Here is an 18,354-nt window from a genome sequence, read left to right as displayed (position 1 = left end):
GTCTTCAGCATGGGAGGGTCACATCTTAAGCTGCCACAGCTGTTGCGTGGGCAAGGCGATGTTTGTAGGTAGAATTAACTCCAGTAATGATGGACCTTCATGGTTGTAACAACCCTATCTCTGTTCCAGTCATCTTTTGTGCTCTAGTATCGTACTGCAGCTTTAGTTTGCTACAGTTTAATTCTCCTTGAAGGAAAAAATATTTCCAATTAATCCAAGGAGGATTAAGCCACAGCAAATATTGATTTACAGATGTGGGCCGATTAAATTTGAGCAGCTGATACAGTTATCACCTTCCAGTTTCCTTCCTTGCTCCTTTCCTGGAGATTGGGTCCCTGCCACAAGAACAGCTGAATTGGCATATGGAGCTGCTCTGGGAGCGCTGGAGTTCACTGCCTTGCATAGGGGAGTATAGCGATGCCCATGCAGGGTTGCCTGAAGAGGCAGGGCAGGAAACTTCAGTGGCTCCAACGCGGATTCACTGCTGTTTACCTGCCTACGAAGTCAGGGGTGGCCACCTCCAGGAAAGGGATGGGAGGACAGCTGGAAAAGTAACCATTACTGCTATCTGACTGAGCGTACTGGCTCACAGACAGACGATCCCTTCTAAACTGGAACGCATGGGCATTTAGCATGCTCTAACCAACATCCCTTGCCTTCAAACAAGGTTATGCTTCTGTCCACTTTTTATACAAGAAGACTTGGTAGATCGGAGGAGCTGGCAAGTGTCTTCACTACAAGAGTGACCTGCTGAGGACGTAGGAGGTTGCTAGTGCACTAAAACTTTGCACCCTTGCTTCCTTTGGGATAATGTCATTGTGCCAGCTTCCCTCCATGTCTTATGTGATGCCATTTCTCTGTTTCGTGTAGGTCAGCATGTCACTGAGAAGACAGGGAACAGCAGGGGTAGCTAAATATATCCAGGAGACGGCAAACGTCTCCTCAAGATTTAGAAACTTCTGTTTGTGATTTGTGGAAGAAAAGGGATGAGGTCATGAACATGGCAAAAAAGCGGGAGAGAAAAAGCTTAAGAAGGGAATGGAGGAAAGAAGAAAAGGCTCAGAGAAGGCAGAAAGATGAAGAAGGTGGAGGAACACTTACAAGGTAAGGCTCACACTCACAGTTAGACAGAACATCTGTAGGGTCCCAAAGATGTGGTATTTCTGGAAACATGCCGTAGTTGGGCAGTGCTCTTAGATGACTTTACTTGTTATAAAACTGTTAAAGTGCCATGGTCTCACAAAATATACAAATACCGCCAGAAACACAGATAACTATGTCCATCTTATTTTTTCCCCCGCTATCTTCGTGGGCGCTCTATCTGAACACAGAACTTTGCTCTTTAGGCACTGCCTGACCTTGGCAACAGAAGGTTTTGCTTAGTTTTTCAGTGAATGTGCCTGATTGAACATGATTCACATGTTTTCTTAGTGACTGCATGGGCTGCATGGGACATGGCTGTTTTTCCAAACTTGCTGTGATTCAACGTAATTCAGGCATTTTCATATTGAACATCTGTGACTTGGGGAGGATCCATGTGTTTTCTCAATGAATATGAATGAAACTGGCAAGGCCCTCAGCGTTTCCTTCTTGCTTCTATGCTTGTAATTATCACAGTATATAAATACACAGAGACTTGCTCAGAATGTGCCTAAGAAGATCTGACAAAATCTAGCTTTTGCTCAGCCCTGTCTCTCTATGTAAAGAGCCAAGTCAGATACAGTGGATACGATCTCGCGTGCCTCCCCTCCCATGCGTGCAGACACACACGCGCACTAAGACTTCTCGACTTACCTTAGATCCTAATTCTCCCTCTTACCTGGATACGTGGAATTGCTAGGTCATAACAGTGTTGGAAAAAAACCACTTGTCTTCCCCTTCTCCTCCCCTGTGTGGTTACATCAAGGGCTGTTACAGCGGATTTGCCCCCTCCTTGGGGAATGGGTGCTCTGGCAGTGGTAGTTGGGTAGTTTTTCCGCGACTTGGAGAAGTGGTAAATAGCAAACCAGCTGCCCTCCCGAGTGCCCCTTCACAGGCAGGACAGAGCTACAGTAACTCCTCCTGCTACTTTATTGCCTTTGCCCTGATTTTACTTGTCTGTCCGAGGACGAATTTACTTTTCTCTGACCGACCGCCAGATTCTTGCCAGAAAGATGAAACTAAGTTTGGTCAAGGTCCAGTGGGAACAGCAAGAGACTGGTAACTGTTGACGTATATGTACTTAGCTTTCATGGAAAGACGGATGGTCGGTACTTAGCATTTGTATGATGCTGTATATTCTCAGTGTCACTGAACAAACGCTAATTCATCCTTAGTCCATTGCCGGTTAGATATGGGAGTCAGGAATAGTGAAAAAGGAAGGAAATCCTGGTCTCGCCGAAGCCGATGGAAGTTTCTACTTCAAGGTTATTTCTGGTAAACGCTTCCCTGCTGTGCTGAGCGCTATTTACTGACCTAGTGCTAGGATAACCAGCAAGCCTTTTCATGGAAAACGAGGACCAGAATATTAAGGCGAGAAAAATGCTTGCTGAACGGAGCGAACCCGTTTATCCTCGCAGATTTCCGTCTCATTTAAATTCTCCTCCCTCAGGAGGCATGCCTCTGCGCCTAGAGCCAGCCCGTGCGCTCGCCACCGCTCCCCCCGTGTCCCCCCCCGTCCCCCCCCCAGCAGCCGAGCCAGCCGATTCCCCGAGGAATCAATTTCGGCGAAGGCCTCCCCTTTTGGAAGCACCCTGCGCGACACGTCCGTGCGCGGGGGACGCCAGCCCCCGGGCGCGGGGTGGGCGGGCGGCGGCCCGGCAGCGCTGCGGGGGGCGGCGGGGGGGGGGGGGGGGAACCGCCCTCCCCGCCCCCTCGCCCGGGCTTGTCCTTCCCAGCACCGGCGGCGGCGCGGCGGAGTCGCTCCCGCGGCGGCGGGGCGAAGCCACCTGCCCGGCGGCGGGGAGAGGCGGGGAGCGGCGGCTGCCCGCGATGCCGGCTTAGCGGCGGAGCATGGCGCGGCGGCGGCGGGGCGGCAGGTGCCCGGGGCGCGGGTGGCGGGGCGGGCGAGGCGGCGGTGCCCCGACGGGGCGGGCGCTGGCGCTGCTGCTGCCGCTGTGGCTGTGGGCGGCGGGCGGCGGCGCGGCGGCGGCGCCGGTGTACAACCTCAGTCTGTCCGTGGACGAGGGGCTGCCGGCCGAGACGCTGGTGGGGGACATCCGCGCCGGGCTGCCGGCGGGCGCGGGGGCGGCGGGGGGCTTCCTGCTGTCGGAGGGGAGCGGCGAGTCGGCGGTGCTGGCGGACTTCCACGTCCAGGCGGAGACGGGCATCATCCGCACGGCGCGGCGGCTGGACCGGGAGCGGCGGGCGCGCTACAGCTTCGCGGCGGCCACGCTGCGCGGCGAGGTGGTGCAGGTGGAGATCGCGGTGGCCGACGTGAACGACCACCCGCCGCGCTTCCCGCGGGACCGCCTGCAGCTCGACGTCTCCGAGCTCAGCCCGCCCGGCACCGCCTTCCGCCTGCCGGCCGCCCGCGACCCCGACGCCGGCCGCTTCGGCACGCAGGGCTACGCGCTGCTGGAGGCGGGCGGCGCGGCGGGGGAGCCGCCGCTCTTCCGGCTGCGCTACGGGCGGCCGGAGCCGCTGGAGCTGGTGCTGCTGCGGCGGCTGGACCGCGAGCGGGCGGAGGCGCACCGGCTGCTGGTGGAGGCCTGGGACGGCGGCAGCCCGCGGCGCCGCGGCCGGCTGCGGGTGCGGGTGCGGGTGCTGGACGAGAACGACAACGCGCCCGCCTTCAGCCGCGGCGAGTACCGGGCGCGGCTGCGGGAGGACGCGCCGCCGGGCACCGCCGTCTGCCGCCTGCGGGCCACCGACCCGGACCTGGGCGCCAACGGCGAGGTGCGCTACGCCATCAACCGGCGGCAGAGCGACCCCGACGGCTACTTCGCGGTGGAGGAGCGCAGCGGGCTGCTGCGCCTCCGCCGCCCGCTGGACCGGGAGGCGCGGGCCCTGCACCGCCTGGTCGTGGAGGCGCGGGACGGCGGCGCCCCGCCCGAGGTCTCCAGCGCCCTCGTCTCCGTGGCCGTGCTGGACGTGAACGACAACCGCCCCGCCATCCGCCTGCTCTACCTGACCGAGAGCGGCGGCCCGCGGGTCTCCGAGGGGGCGCGGCCCGGCGACTACGTGGCCCGCGTCTCCGTCTCGGACGCCGACGCGGAGGGCGGCGGGGCGGCGGGCGGGGGCGGCGGCGTCGCGCTGGCGCTGCTGGGCGGCGAGGGCGCCTTCGCGCTGCGGCCGGCCGGCGCCGGCGTCTTCTTCCTCTGCGTGGCGGGGCCGCTGGACCGCGAGAGCCGCGACCTCTACGAGCTGCGGCTGGTGGCCACCGACGGCGGCGCGCCGCCGCTCTCGGCCGAGGAGCCGCTGCTGCTGCGCGTCGCCGACCTCAACGACGAGGCGCCCGCCTTCCCGCAGCCCCACTACCGCGCCGCCGTCTCCGAGGCCGCCTCCCCCGGCACCGCCGTGCTCCGCCTCAGCGCCTCCGACGCCGACGAGCCGGGCTCGCCCAACGCCGAGGTGCGGTACGCGCTGGAGGGCGAGCCGGCCGCCCTGGCCCTGCTGCGCATCGACGCGCGGAGCGGCGCCGTCAGCACGCGCGCCCGCCTGGACCGGGAGCGGCAGGCGGCGCTGGAGCTGCGCGTGGTGGCGCGGGACGGCGGGCGCCCGCCGCGCGCCGCCGCCTGCCGCCTCAGCGTCCGCGTGGAGGACGCCAACGACAACGAGCCCCGCTTCGAGCGGCAGGTCTACCGCGGCCGCCTGCCCGAGCACGCCGCCCCCGGCCGCTGCCTCCTGCAGGTGAGCCGTGCGAGCGGACGGGGCCCGGCCCGGCCCGGCATGGCCCGGCCCGGCCCGGCAGGGCGGTGGGCGGGGAGCTGGCGCGGCGCGGAGCGGAGCGGAGCGGGCCTGCGCCGCCGCGGCCTGCGGGCTGCTGCCCTCAGCCCCCCGCGCCCGACGGCGTCGCCGTTCAGCACGCGGGTGGGAGGCGGGAGCGCCGGCCGCGGAGCTGAGCGGGTCGTAGCATCACAGAATGCGTTGGGTTGGAAGGGACCTTTAGAGCTCATCCAGCCCAACCCCCTGCAGCGAGCAGGGACAGCTTTAACTGGATCAGGTTGCTCACAGCCCCAGCCAACCTGACCTGGAATGTTGCCAGGGATGGGGCCTCCACCACCTCTCTGGGCAACCCGTTCCAGTGCTTCGCCACCCTCATTGGAAAAAATTTCTTCCTTATGTCCAGTCTAAATCTACCCTCCTTTAGTTTAAATCCATTATTCCTTGTCCTGTCACAACAGGCTTTGCTAAAAAGATTGTCCCCATCCTTCCTATAGGCCCCCTTTAAGTACTGGAAGTCGGGGCGCGCGGAGTCCTCTAATCCTCCCGAGCGCCCTCAGAAAGGTGTTCCTTACCCCATCCAACCTGTGGCATGGGCAGTGAGCAGGGAAGCTCGGCTCTGCAGGGAGAATCAAGTCTCCGCTCTCCTCAAGTCCTGGAGGGGGTGATGCTTTTCAAGGACTTGGGACAGTCCTCAGAGTAAAATCAGTACGACCCCCCTCTGAGGGTAGGTGTGACCCGCAGGAAAAGCAGGGAGGTAGCCAGGCAATGTCCTGAAATTAAAAAGCCTGAGGGACCTGAAATGAAAAAGCGCTTCTGGGGCTCTCCAGTGTTGCCAGAGCGCTCTGCTGATGAAGAGAATCAGTTCACTTTGCCTTCACGGAAACTGATGAATGCTAACAGGAAAAAATGTTCTGCTTGCCCGTCAGAAAACCCTGTAGTCTTTGCAAGTGAGGTTGAGTGGAGGCTTTGCGGGGCCAGGAGTTCCCACATAGCCCTTTTGCATTCAGCTTGGAAAGACATTTCAGAATTTATACCTTTGAACCAGAATTTACACCTTTGAAAGTCTTTTCCACCAGTAGAAGATTCACAGCAGTTGATCCTAGGTGAAGGTACAAATTTCAGACTTTGTGCAGAAACTTACACGAATTTGGGGAAAAACTGTGCTTGAAGGGGAGACCTAGGGAGAGTTGCAATGTGTTTTCTCAGTACTTTTGAAGAAAAGTCATTCTGTCTTTATCTCCGGGAGGCCGACAATTTATTTTCTTAAATCAGGAGTCATTGATGATGTTTTGGGTCTAACAATCATTTACTTCAACAAAAAGCATTTTCCTCTCTCTTTTTTTTTTTTTAAATTGCATTCTGAGCTCAAGAAGTACACAATTTGCACAGCTCTAATCAAAATCAATCTATAAAAAGTGTGGGAAGGTTGAGCTCACGGAGCTTTTTATTGCGTATCCCAAACTGAAACGAAAATCCCATCACTGCCCTTTCTTTTTCCTCCACCCCCGGGGGGAAAAAAAGGATATCCTACACCGGTGGCTCCAGGAAAGCCCAGGAGAAAGTTACTAACGTAATTTTAAAAGTTCACCTTTAAAAGTTCTCCCGGGGAGGAGCGAGGGGCCTTACTGCAGCCCCGGCCCCTGCGGGCGGGCGCGGGCGTCCGTGGTGCTGAAAGGCAGCGGGACAGCAGGCGCCGGGGTGCCACAGCCCGGTGCCGCGGCTGGAGTCGACGAATAGCGATTTTTTTTTTTTTTCCTTTTATTTAATCAGGTAAAAGCATCCGGAAGGATTCCTGAAGCGTTTTAAAGAACATAACCTGTGATTGTGGTTTTCCTATTTCTTTTTCCTGTAGGTTTTGATATACTAATAGTGCAGATTTTCTAGCAGGTCAAAGCTGTCACGTGCTGCGGATATCATCCGTGGTGCACTGAACTTTGAAAGCGTCACTGTACTGCCATAATCCTGTTCAGAGAGCAGAAAAAAAATAGTTAGGTCCTGGTGGCTGAGTGGTCAAACTTGGGATATTAAAGCCAAAGGTGAAGGAGAATGAGGCACGAGAGATGTGCATGGGAGGAATAGTGGATGAGCATCCCGTGGACTGCCAGGGAAGGAAGCTGGTGTTCCCACTTGCTGGTTAATCCTGGATCATCACAGTGATGTCCAAGTTTAATCCTGGATCATCACAGTGATGTCCACGTTTCGCATTGCATTGTATAGTAGGCTTAAGCTTTAAACATACCCACCTTTTAAACTCTAAACTTACCGGCCTTTTAAAGTTATCCCAGTGTCTTTTCCCCCATTTTCCTTCTACTCAGCCACTGTGAGCAGGAAAAGCTATCATGAAGCAGGCGGCTTCGTTTATGTTGCTCCAGGAGTTGCAGCGAGTGATAAGAATGAAGAAAATAGGTTTTGGTTTGGCCAAGCCGTTTTTCAGGGTACGTGGTGTGAGTCCTGTCTCTAAGTGGGCTCTTGGAGTTAAAAGCTAGCATGAAAAGGAGGTAACCACGGACTGTGTTATTGCTGCTCCTGGAGAACTGGAAATGAACCAAGATGCTGAAGGAGGCTACTCATGTCACTTAGCTGCTCCTGCTCCACAAACTGGGGGGCAGCAGAAGAGGACTACGGTTGTTTATCACACATTTGTGATAAACGTTTGTGCTCTCATTTGTGTTCAGATCACAATTACAGTAGCTGGAGGCCTTCTAAACCTTCTGGTCTTTCGCCTCTGCAAGCAGAGGGGCCCTTGCAGTAGTGCATTGCTGAAGTCGTGCTCATTAGTGACCTTTGCTTGGGGACCAGCTGGTGACAAGCCATCGCTTTATAGATCGTGTGTCTAGAGTTTTCTGCCCTAGTGCTTTGCTGTAGCTCTGCCCAGCCACTAAATACTGGGCGATTTATTCCCTTGTGTTCTTGACTGCATGTTGATACTAGGAGATTTCTTTCCTTCTGGGAAATCTTTTACTCCTGCTGTGATTATTATCTAGGCGATCTTCATTCCCTCCTTACTCTCCACAAATCTAGCCCATAATGTGGGCTAGATTTATGAAGTGGATCAACTTGCATATAAGTCTGTCTTTGACACGCTTCTCCTACTCTGTGGGAATTCACTGGTTAGAAGAATTAACTGTGTGCTTAGAAGACATAGTTTTCAGCCACTTCTGGAAACGCTGCTTTATTCCAGGCATACGTGCGGGCTTTTCTGTGTTGACAAAAGGCTCTCCCTTCCAGTGTAGACTGACCAGTAAGGGAGAAGCTGCCTCCTGAAAAATAAGTGGAATTTGTTTGCATCAGCTAGTATAAGAAAGAAATGTGGCAATGTGATGATTGCAGTGCTGGGGAAAATAACACAGGTGGAGATCAGAAATCTGAGCAGACAAATGGGAGAAAGTCTAAATGAAGAAAAGGGAAAATCAATGGGAAAGTAATGGGTTATTGGACATTAGAAAGTGGAGCAAAGGTATGCAGTGAAACATCGGTCGATTTTTGAAGACGTTATCTTCACATTTTTGTCTATTTTTAGATACTGAACTTCTGGTTTATTACTGGTTGTTATAGACACACCTTTGTTAAAATTTAAGCTTTACCAGTGGGATGATGAAGAAGAAGCAAAACAAGAAAAGATAAAGGCACAGGGAGGCAAAGGTGAACACAGTTGGAGAGAAACTGTAGACCAAGGCAATTTGCAGTAACAAAAGTGGAAGCAGCAGAAGCGCTCCTTGTATGATGTGATGTCAGCAGACGTTTTAGTAATGCTTTGATTTTTGCAGGTGTATCAACATCCCTGTTCCTTCATGTAGAGGTACTGTATGTTATTTTTGAGTGGTTGCTGGCCTTATGGATGACATTTCTTATTCAATTATGATGAGGAACTTTCAGCATAATATGAATCTGTTTCCTGAAGATCTTCAGCATGACCTAGAAGGGGGACAAGATGGAGCAATGAGTGAGAGCACCTTGGGCTTTCTCCTGTTTTTCTTGTTATACCTTTCTTCCCATTCTCAAGGACCAATGTGATTACAAATGCCTACAGACTGTTGAGTGATGGTGATGATTGTGTCCTGTTTCTGCACTTCTTCGTGTCAGCTTGGCAATTTTAGGTGGATTTAGCATCTGATGATGTATATCTCTGTGATGATTGCACCTCTGTGGCCTAAGAGTGAGGACTGTAGCAAAGTGTCTCTTTTCTGAGCCATTCTCTTAATCCTATGAATGAATTAAGGAATAAAGCTTTGCTGTAGACCTGCTTTGCTAACGTAGGCTTCTTTCTGATTACAAATTTTGTTCTCAAGCTTTTTTAGGTGATTGCAGTGCTTCTCAATACTCATTGTTACAGTTCTCTTCAGTACAACATGTCTCCAAATTATAGTACTGAGTTACCAGGTTTGTCAGGATTTCAAGTCTTCTAGCTGAAATAGCAATATATTATATTTTTATCTCTCTCTGTCATGATGCAGGCTAAAACTTGATCTAAAGGGAAATAATTCAGCACATCAGGTTGGCACCAGTTTTCCTGGTGTTGTTCCTTTTACCTTGACGGGGTGGAAACACCCTGTTCTGGTTTTGCATCCTCCAGGGACTCCTGCATAAAAGAGTGTTTCTCCCTTATTGGGCTGTGCAGAACTTATAGTTACAAAGAGATTTGGTGACTGTGGCAGCTCTCAGCTGAACTTGTATTTTGAACTTAATGAAGGTGTTTATTTTGTGTTATACATCATAGTACATTCTGTATCTGTTTGGGGCTTGTACGTTAAATGGACTTCCACTGCCGGGGTAGCTACTGCTGTAGCTTGTAAGGTACCCTGTGGCATAAATGTCATTCACTTTATACTGCACATGCACTCTTATGAAAAGTAGAATGAGTTATGTACCTGTAATTGCATCTTGAAGAGAACATTAATTGTCACAAATTAGTGACAGTCATGCCAGTGGTTTTTTACTATTTTCTTTTATGGTTTATTAGAAAATACATGTTTATTGGCGTTAGAGTCATCTCTGACAGAGCAGAAGAGAAAAAACACGTTATCTGTCAAATGATAAAGACCCGTATGCATTCCACTGTTATGACAACTTGCACTTTTCTGGTCCACTAAGGAGACTGTTTTAACTCACCGGTTAGAGCTCCTCAGTTCCTTTTATTTAAAAATAACAGACTTTCTGATGCTGAGATTGTGGCGGGGTTTGTAAATGCAATGACAGCAAAGAAAGATTTTGTTTAAAGCTCTTAAAGCTAATCTAGGTGTACCAGAAATTATGGAATAATAAACCTGTGGGTTTTTAGAAAATAATATTTAAAGGTATAATATAGGTAAGAAGGATGCATGGGTTTTGAGGATTTTTTTAAGTGCTTAGTATATTTGAGAGAAGTTGTTCATTCTTACTTGGAATACACATTTCTAAGAGGTACTTGCAGAATGAGAGAGTTCTAAAAAAGACATTTTAACATGCATCTTTTCCTAATTTTTCTCTGTCTTCTGCAAAAGAAAAAAAGAAAACTAAGAGGACAAAAAGGGATGGAGGATACATCTGTGCTGTGAGGGATGGACACTTAGACTGTCATCTGTCATTGAGCTGCTGAGCAGGTAGCAGCATTGACTGCATCTTCTTCCTTTTCTTTCCCTGGATGTTGAAGCAACGAGCTAAAACGACAGTCCTTTCTCTGATGGTTTTGGTTCTGGATCCTTTAGTCCACACTGCAATTACTGAAACCAGAAATGAAGCCAGCAAACTAGGTTCACATAAGTTATAAAGAGCTATAAAATCCAACTCATCCTAGTTAGAGGTAAGACAAAAAGAAGCTAGAAGAGATCAGGCCATGTATTCCTCTGCTGGCTTCTTGAGCTTTCCAGGTCTAGTTTTCTCTGCATCTGATTTAAAGAAGTCAGCTGCAGAAAAGACAGATTTTGTTTGTTGACTTAGAATGCTACTGTGTTTTAAAACTAACACAATTGACAACAGGAAGACCAAACCCCAGACTGAGCTACAGTTACAGTGAAGAAATTTATCATCTAACCTGTAACTATGATGCAAAACTATTTATTTGTTCATCCAATTCGTATTATTATTTTACTGAGTCTGAAAGCAGTTAACATGTTGTCATTTATCTGTTAGGTATATGATTTTGTAGCAATTGTTTCTTTCTAAATTCACAGCAAATACCCTGTTGCACTCCAGAAGCCATTGAGTAGATTCTCAGTAGATTATAATAGCTTTGTGGCTATATTCATGACTATGCACAACTTTTTGTAATCTATTAATATGTAGCTTTAGAAATGTGGATGGTCTGGGCTCAGAGATTAATAAATGTCTCTTTGAATCTGTGCAGTAGTCTGCTGATTGCAGTGCTGAGCTTATTGCATGAAAGGAGAAAAATGAAAAAAATCAGAAAACCAAATTATTTTTTTAATCATTATTTTTAAGTAACTTTAAATGAATAGGATTTCTCCATATTCTTTTGCTTAAGAATTCTAATTATGGTGCCCTTATACCTTTTTAACAATAGGAAAACTGTTCCATTTAATAATTGAAATGTTGATAAGAATGAGAGTCTGTTCCTTGATGCGGTCCTTCCAGTGCCAGCATCCAACACTGAATGGATGCTTTGTAGATGTAAGAAGCTCTGATCCTGAAAATGCAAGGATGTGAGAAATCGCAGGTGGAAGCCTTTGACTTTTGCTGCTCTTAGTTTGTAGTTACTCTTAAATGTGGCAAGTGTTAAATTTTCAGCGTCCAACACCTGCAAAAAACAGATCTCCAGAGGTAAGTAATTATGTCCCCTCCCCGCCCGGGTACTGAATCTACAGCTGTTTCCTAACTAAACCCACCACTCGGTGAACATACGAAACATTGACACATCAAAAACATTGACATGGAAACATTTGGCTTTTATTTGCAAATTAAAAATTATGTGAAAGTTTGAGAACAAAAACATTTTAAAAATTACTGCAGAAAATGACCTTTTTTCCCAGTTCTCAGGGAAGTCTTTTAATTGATGTCAGAAAGCTGGGTCTGGGAAAAAGGGAAGTTTGAAGGCTTGTGCATGGCAAAGTCTGAAATTGTCTGCACACTTCAGTCTATAGCCATGATGAGAAAAGAGACATGCATGATAAAGGTATTGTTGTTAGAGAAATTAGATGTATCCCTAGCTTTGGGGTAGTGGAAGAGGAGAGTAATGATATTAAATAGCCTTAATCATGTGCTTTATACTGCAGAGATCTCTGTATTAAAATATTAGCTAAAAGACTACTCAGAGCACCAGTGGCAAACACAGAGTCCTTGAATACTTTTGGCTGCTAAGTTTGTAGAGTTTTATGCAGCATAATGAATAAACATTGTTAAGTGTCCAGCAAGTGTTCATTCATAGCCTCTGACCTTCTGGAGTAATGATTGTGAACTACTTCTTCAGATTGAAGGCATTCCAATTCAGAAATGTAGTGGGTTTGCTCGTGTTCACCTTTATAGAAAGAGCTTACTTCAGCAGTTGTCTTATAATACACTTGAGCAAATTATTAATGAGCTGCAAATGGCTGGGTATGGCCTATCTGTTCATTTATCAAATATTAATGTCGGTTTATCATCCGTATAGATTTTCATAAATTGCTAGGTCAGCAGAAGGCTTAGCCTTTCCTGGAAGGTTTTAAAGCATTGGGAAATAGATGAGTTAGGAACCTCTTCAGTTCCAGCTTACTATGCAAACAGATTGACATGCTGCAGAATGAGCCTTTTTATTTTACTTCGCTGCTCAATTCATTCTTGAAAATAAACTTCTAATTACATGCTGAAAAAACATCAGTGATTTACAGAGTCTGCATTTCTCTCTTAAAATGCATCAGTTTGATTTAGAACCTACTCAGAAGCTTTATGGGCTTCAGTGTGCATGTAGATAGCTGGGAGAAACTTGTTCTGCAGTGCAGTAATAATAGAGTTTGTCTGAGCAATCCCTAGTCCACATTAGTGTAAAATGGTAAGTACTGTGAACACTGCTGTAGTGAGGAGTGGGGCGCTCTGTCCAACTGATGATCCAAATCCTGCTGCAGGTCTCCACAGTACAGAGGCACGATATCGGCTAACAAAACACTTGGGGGGAAATGTCACACAGCTCACTTGGCCAGGTGTTAGACCTAAGAGCCTGTGTATGTATTGGATCAGAGCAATATCCCATCTAGCCCCATATCCTTTTTCTCATAGATGCTAAAAGCGTACACCCTGAACGAGTGTAAGAACAGGGCAAACATAGGTGAATCTTTCCCTCATGGATTCTCAGTGTTCAACCATTTTCAGCTCAAGGATGTCCCAAGCAAGATAGAGTTCCTATGTATTTGTAACCCTGAATGGATTTTTTCTGTGAAACATACCTAGCCCTCAGCTTCTCTCAAGTATCATCAGCCACAATGTACTGTGGCAAGGGGCGTGCAGCTACCTGCTCCATGAGCAATTGTCCCTTTGCTTTGAATCTGGAGACAGAGAGAATGATTGGTCCCGACTACTTGTGATTTCACACATCTGTTACATCACCTCTCCATCTCATTTCCAGTACTCATTCTTGTTAGCTGAAACAAAAAATTAGCATTTGGCCAGCAGCTACTCTTGAACGCCGAAGGCTTAAATGTGCCACTGGTGAAAATACAAAATTAAGCCATGTTTACGAAAGTGATACAGTAGAAGAAAGTTCACATTTTATAGAATTTGACAGAAAATAGTATCCTTGCTCTCGGTCTACGAAGGAAGTTTACTAATCTTTGTAAAAAGGTGTTTCTTTTAGGAGGAGTAATAGATTTTTAAAATACTACTTATAAATCACAGTTCTTTCAATCAGTTCTAAGCTCTTTGAGACTCCTCTCTAAGACGCTGTACAAAATCAGGAGCTTTTTAATTTCATTGGCACTTAGGTGAAATCATTCTTCTCTGGTGAATGCTGAATTGCAAGGGATTTACATCACGCCTGGAGAACATGTCCAGCGGTGGTGTATTTAGCATTGCAACAAAAGATGTGCAGATACTTCTCACCTTTTTGTACTGAACTGCTCTCCTATATAAATTTGTATATATAATTTTATAGATATATAAAAAAATGTGGAGCAGATTAAACAGTTTATCCTATCTAACAATACATGACCAAATGTAGTAACTGTCAGCATTTACAGTAACTGCTAATGCTTTTTAATGCAGAAGGGCTGTTTGTAAGGACCCGTGTGCTGGCCAGCTATGCTTGGATGTAAAATCTCTGACAGTTCCTCTTCATAATTGCTTGGTTAGGGTTTTCAGGGTAGATGCAGGAACTATGTACCAAAGTAGGTGGATTACTGATGAAATTGTGGTGTCTACGAAATCAGTTCCTATTCCTCACTCAGTCCCATTTAAATCAAGAAGTGTAAAGAAAGTTTTAATTAGGCTTTCTTTATGTGGGTAAACTTGACAATACAACCTGAAGCCTCACTCTTCGTGGTAGCATCTGACAGTGAGAGTTAGCAGAACGTGTTTTAAGGGATGAGGCTTATGTTGCAACCCTTTTTTGTGCCTATGTCCTCACTTCCACTAGCTTCCCATTGATACGTGGGTTACTGTAGATGGACCAACTCTATGGACTTTGAAATAGTGCTTTGTTTAGAAGTGGGTTTTCGTTTTGTAACTGAAAGTACAGCATTAGAGACGCAGCTCTAGGTTCTGTCTCTTCCTCTCCTTTGCACTAAATGAAAACAAGCATTACATTTATGCCAGACTTTACTAGCTCCGTTTCCTGCTGGCTATGACCTAAAATAAAAATCAGGACACTGTCATGCCAATTTTCTTGTGCTCACAGGCTGTACTGCTTTAAGCATAAAACTGTTGCAGTACCAACGGTATTTGCTGTGTACTAAGTTCCAGCCTTGACAGATGTCTCAATCTCCTGCACTGACCTTGTGTAAAGTGTTTTTGTCTCCCCTTCCCCCTCCCCATCCCCAGCTACTTCCCTCATACAGAGAATTAGGTTGTCACGCTTATGTCTGCGCCACTTCCACTGGCTTGTGCCTACATCTGGTAGTGGGAAAAGGGTAACAGGAAGGCAGTTTTTTAACTAATGTCTGAGTAAACATATGCGAGACAAACAACTTGTATATGCCCTGTTTTTTTTAAAGTTATAAACAAACACATATGCTTTAATGCAGTGTCCAAGGAATTGGATGTATCTTACCAGTCAGAGACTAACTGCTGGAGATGACTGCACTCAGCCCCTGGTACATTACCTTCTACATGACCTTTTGTTTTCAAATGTGTAAACCCCGAATAAATACAATTTTATACTGCACATTCAGTTTTTCCTGCTACGTTTTGTAGTTGCTTTGAATTCTGAATTCATGTCCAGACATTCCAGAGTAATGATTTACCAAAGCCTTTTCTCCCAAGTGTCCTTCTGTGGTGTGGCTGCATTGATAATAGACCTATCATTTGTATGAAACTATGTTTTCTCATAGACCGTTATCAGTCACAGATCTATTGATCTTTACCTCTGCTTCCGTACACAAATGAGTTTACATATTAAACATTCTCCATAGGCACCTAATTATTTTCACTTAGGGATACATTATTAATCTTTTGATAGGCTATTGCCTTGGATATTTATCCAGTTTGATTCTGTAAGAAATTCCCAACGTTTTTATTAATTAGCTGATTTTATGGATACATTTCAGTTTGGTACTTTTATCACTATGATGCTTGATGACATTTCTGTAGGATTGATGTGCACTTACATGGGCATGGACTTAAAAAAGCATGTCCATTGTTATCTTCTGAAAAGATTTCAGTTGTCTTAAGATGCTCCCAAATGGAGGAGAATAAGCTCTTTGAGAAAAGGATTATCCTTTTGTTAATGCTTACGCTGTATGTTGTACCGTAAGTGCATGCTGTATAGATAGTTTTTTTTGTGTACTATTAGAAAATATGTTAATCTCAAGAATGTATCAAAACAGAATTTAAACCTTAAAATTTGCAGTTACATTTGGGGGAAGGGGAGCAGTAACCTGAATGTACCAGCTCAGAGCTTGCTCAGTTTTCAACAGGTTGGTTCCTGTTTTGAGCATTTTGTGTGCTGTAGTGTTACTCTTGCTCTTAAAGACATCGAATAGAATTTGATTTTACAGCTCTTTGAGAAATGAAATCACTGAAAGCACTTCAGACTTCTTGGGGCATGCTGTGCTTACATTTGTAGTTACTCTAGTGTGGCTCTGGGGTAGCTTTTAGCACCGTTAGTACCAAGGGTCAGTCGGTCTTTGGGGCCCTGTCAGGATCCAGTCTCCAGCTCACGGCACAAAAATAGGACAGGGCAAAAATTGTTCTAATTGAAGACTGGCTGTTTAACACACAGCACAAGATTTGGTAATGCTGGGTTTTAAAAACGACCGAACCTGGTAATTCCTGCCTGCCTTCTGCTTTGTGTAGATCTATAAGCCTGTGCAAAGTAAGTGTAAAATGCTACCATATGGTAATACTATACAACAACATCACGCCAATTGATGGCTGCACAAGTTGTGAGGCAGTGGGGAACTGGGAGGCTCTTTTTAAAAAAGCTTTTGTTGTACAAGCATACAGGGAGTTAAGGAACATAAGCTGCAGTGAAATCGGCCACAACTTGTTCTTTGGGGGGGTTTCAGGTTCTCTGGATTTTGAAAATCCCAACTAATTTAATGTGTGTCTTTGGGTTTCTGAGGGGGAGAGAGCGAGCTGTATGCATAATGCTGTAGGAGCAAGGGAATGAAATAAACTGCAGTACAAATGTGACCTGCTCTCCCAGAGCACAGAACTTCTTAGTGTAACATATTTTAAAACAATATGTGCTGCCATCACTAGTAATAGTAGAATAATTATTTTCCCCAAAAGTTTAATTTGAAAACAAAGTCACAACTTAGAAAATTCTTTTTTCCGTTGGATTTAACGTTTGTATAATTTTTAAAGGATCTAAGAGAGAGTGTTTTGTTTTTCTAAAAAGAAAGAAGAAAGGCAAAACACCATATATTTGGCGTCTCTTGTTTGTTTGTTTGTTTGCTCCCTTTTGTTACTATTAAAGTAAAACTCCATATCCTGGAATTTGTTTCTTCTTTTCTTTTTTTAGCTGTCTTTGAAGTTGATGTCTTTAGCAATAATTTTGGCAGTGCTGCAGTCTTATAATGATTCTGCTCTGATACCAGGCTGCTTTTGTGTTCTCTTTCCATTGAAAAAACCAAACCCTAAATCTCTTTGGTTTGTAACTTGTAATTAAAGAAGTAAGGTTTAAATTTTCATGGAACTAAACAACAATTACCTTTTTTTTTTTTTTTAATTTTAATCTCCATTTGTGCCTGTATCTCCAAGGGGTGGAAAGACCTGACAGTTGAAACACACTTTTTGAAAGGCTGACTGCTTTTAATTTTCAGAAATGTTTGTCTGAAGGGAGGACCCAAGCCAGTATTTACAAGTTAGACGAGAACATGTGTTACATTTCCAGAACCCTGTAGTCATGGGACACAAGCTATCCTGCAGTTTCTAAAACTCTGTTGTTGAAACACCATGTTGAAAAACATTTATGTTTCCTGGGAGATTTTTGAAGTTTATTGTATCTTACTGGATGCCACTTAAAGCGTACTTTTTGGACTTTGATTTTATGCTATGGCGTTATTCTTACTAATTGCTCATAATGGAAACCATGTTTTAGGCCTATGAGCATGCACTAAATCGTGGTTATTTTGCTAGAAAGTGAGGATGAAGGTTGGAAACATTGCCAGGGATTATCAGGTATCTCAGTAGCTGCCATCCCCAAGGGCTCCCAGTGACTACACCTCCCCTCGCCCACCCCACATTTCTGGGAAGCGGAGCAGAACTGCTGCGCCTTCTGAAATGCATGGGCAGGCAGGTGTTTTCATCAAGTCCCTGGCTCTAGCCAGACCACCCGACCTCTCTGCCCCATCATCTGTACTCAGTATTTTCCAAATGGGAACTGACAAGTTATTTGCACAGGAATGTTAATACTTAACTGGTAATATCTCACCTAAATCAGTTTGCATTTGTCTTTTTTTAGGCTGGATCACTTTGACTTATAGTCATCCATGTATTTTTTTTTTCTCCTCTCAGTTTCAAATGAATAAATTCCCAGCTTACAGAAAATAATTATCAGTTTGTTAGTATGTAATTTCATATTTTGTCATTCTATTTTTATTACTTCAGCCTTCTAGTTCTTCTGTATAAAGATCCTCTTGATCTTCTACATTGACAGAGCTTTCTAGTTTCAAGAAATGGTGAATGTTATTGAAGTGCTTATGTTCTGATTTTTTTCTGGCTGTTGAACAGATTTAACAAGCTGGTTATCAATACAACCAACCCATTTGTTACTTCCCTTTTTCAAGACATCTTGTTTTCATTTCTTCTTTACCTAGTTTCTTACCATATGATTCTTTGACTAATAGCTGTGTTGTCTGTACTAAATAAAATGTAAAGAAATGTGATTTCCATTAGTTGCTTTACTAAATCCAGATCAACTTACTT

At 46.3% G+C, this 18,354-nt stretch overlaps 1 protein-coding gene across 1 annotated transcript in view; it reads left to right on the top strand.

Annotated features, from left to right (window-relative positions):
- Positions 1-2,991: 2,991 nt before the first annotated feature.
- DCHS2 (dachsous cadherin-related 2) overlaps positions 2,992-18,354 on the top strand; it is a 122,541-nt gene continuing 107,178 nt past the window's right edge. The window contains 1 exon segment of the mRNA XM_075709484.1: positions 2,992-4,830. Coding sequence (XP_075565599.1) covers positions 2,992-4,830 — 1,839 coding nt within the window.

Source organism: Pelecanus crispus, chromosome 4, assembly GCF_030463565.1.
Source record: "Pelecanus crispus isolate bPelCri1 chromosome 4, bPelCri1.pri, whole genome shotgun sequence".
Classification (NCBI taxonomy): Eukaryota; Metazoa; Chordata; class Aves; order Pelecaniformes; family Pelecanidae; genus Pelecanus; species Pelecanus crispus.
Note: the sequence above shows the minus strand (reverse complement) of the source record. Positions and strands in the feature narration are given on the sequence as shown.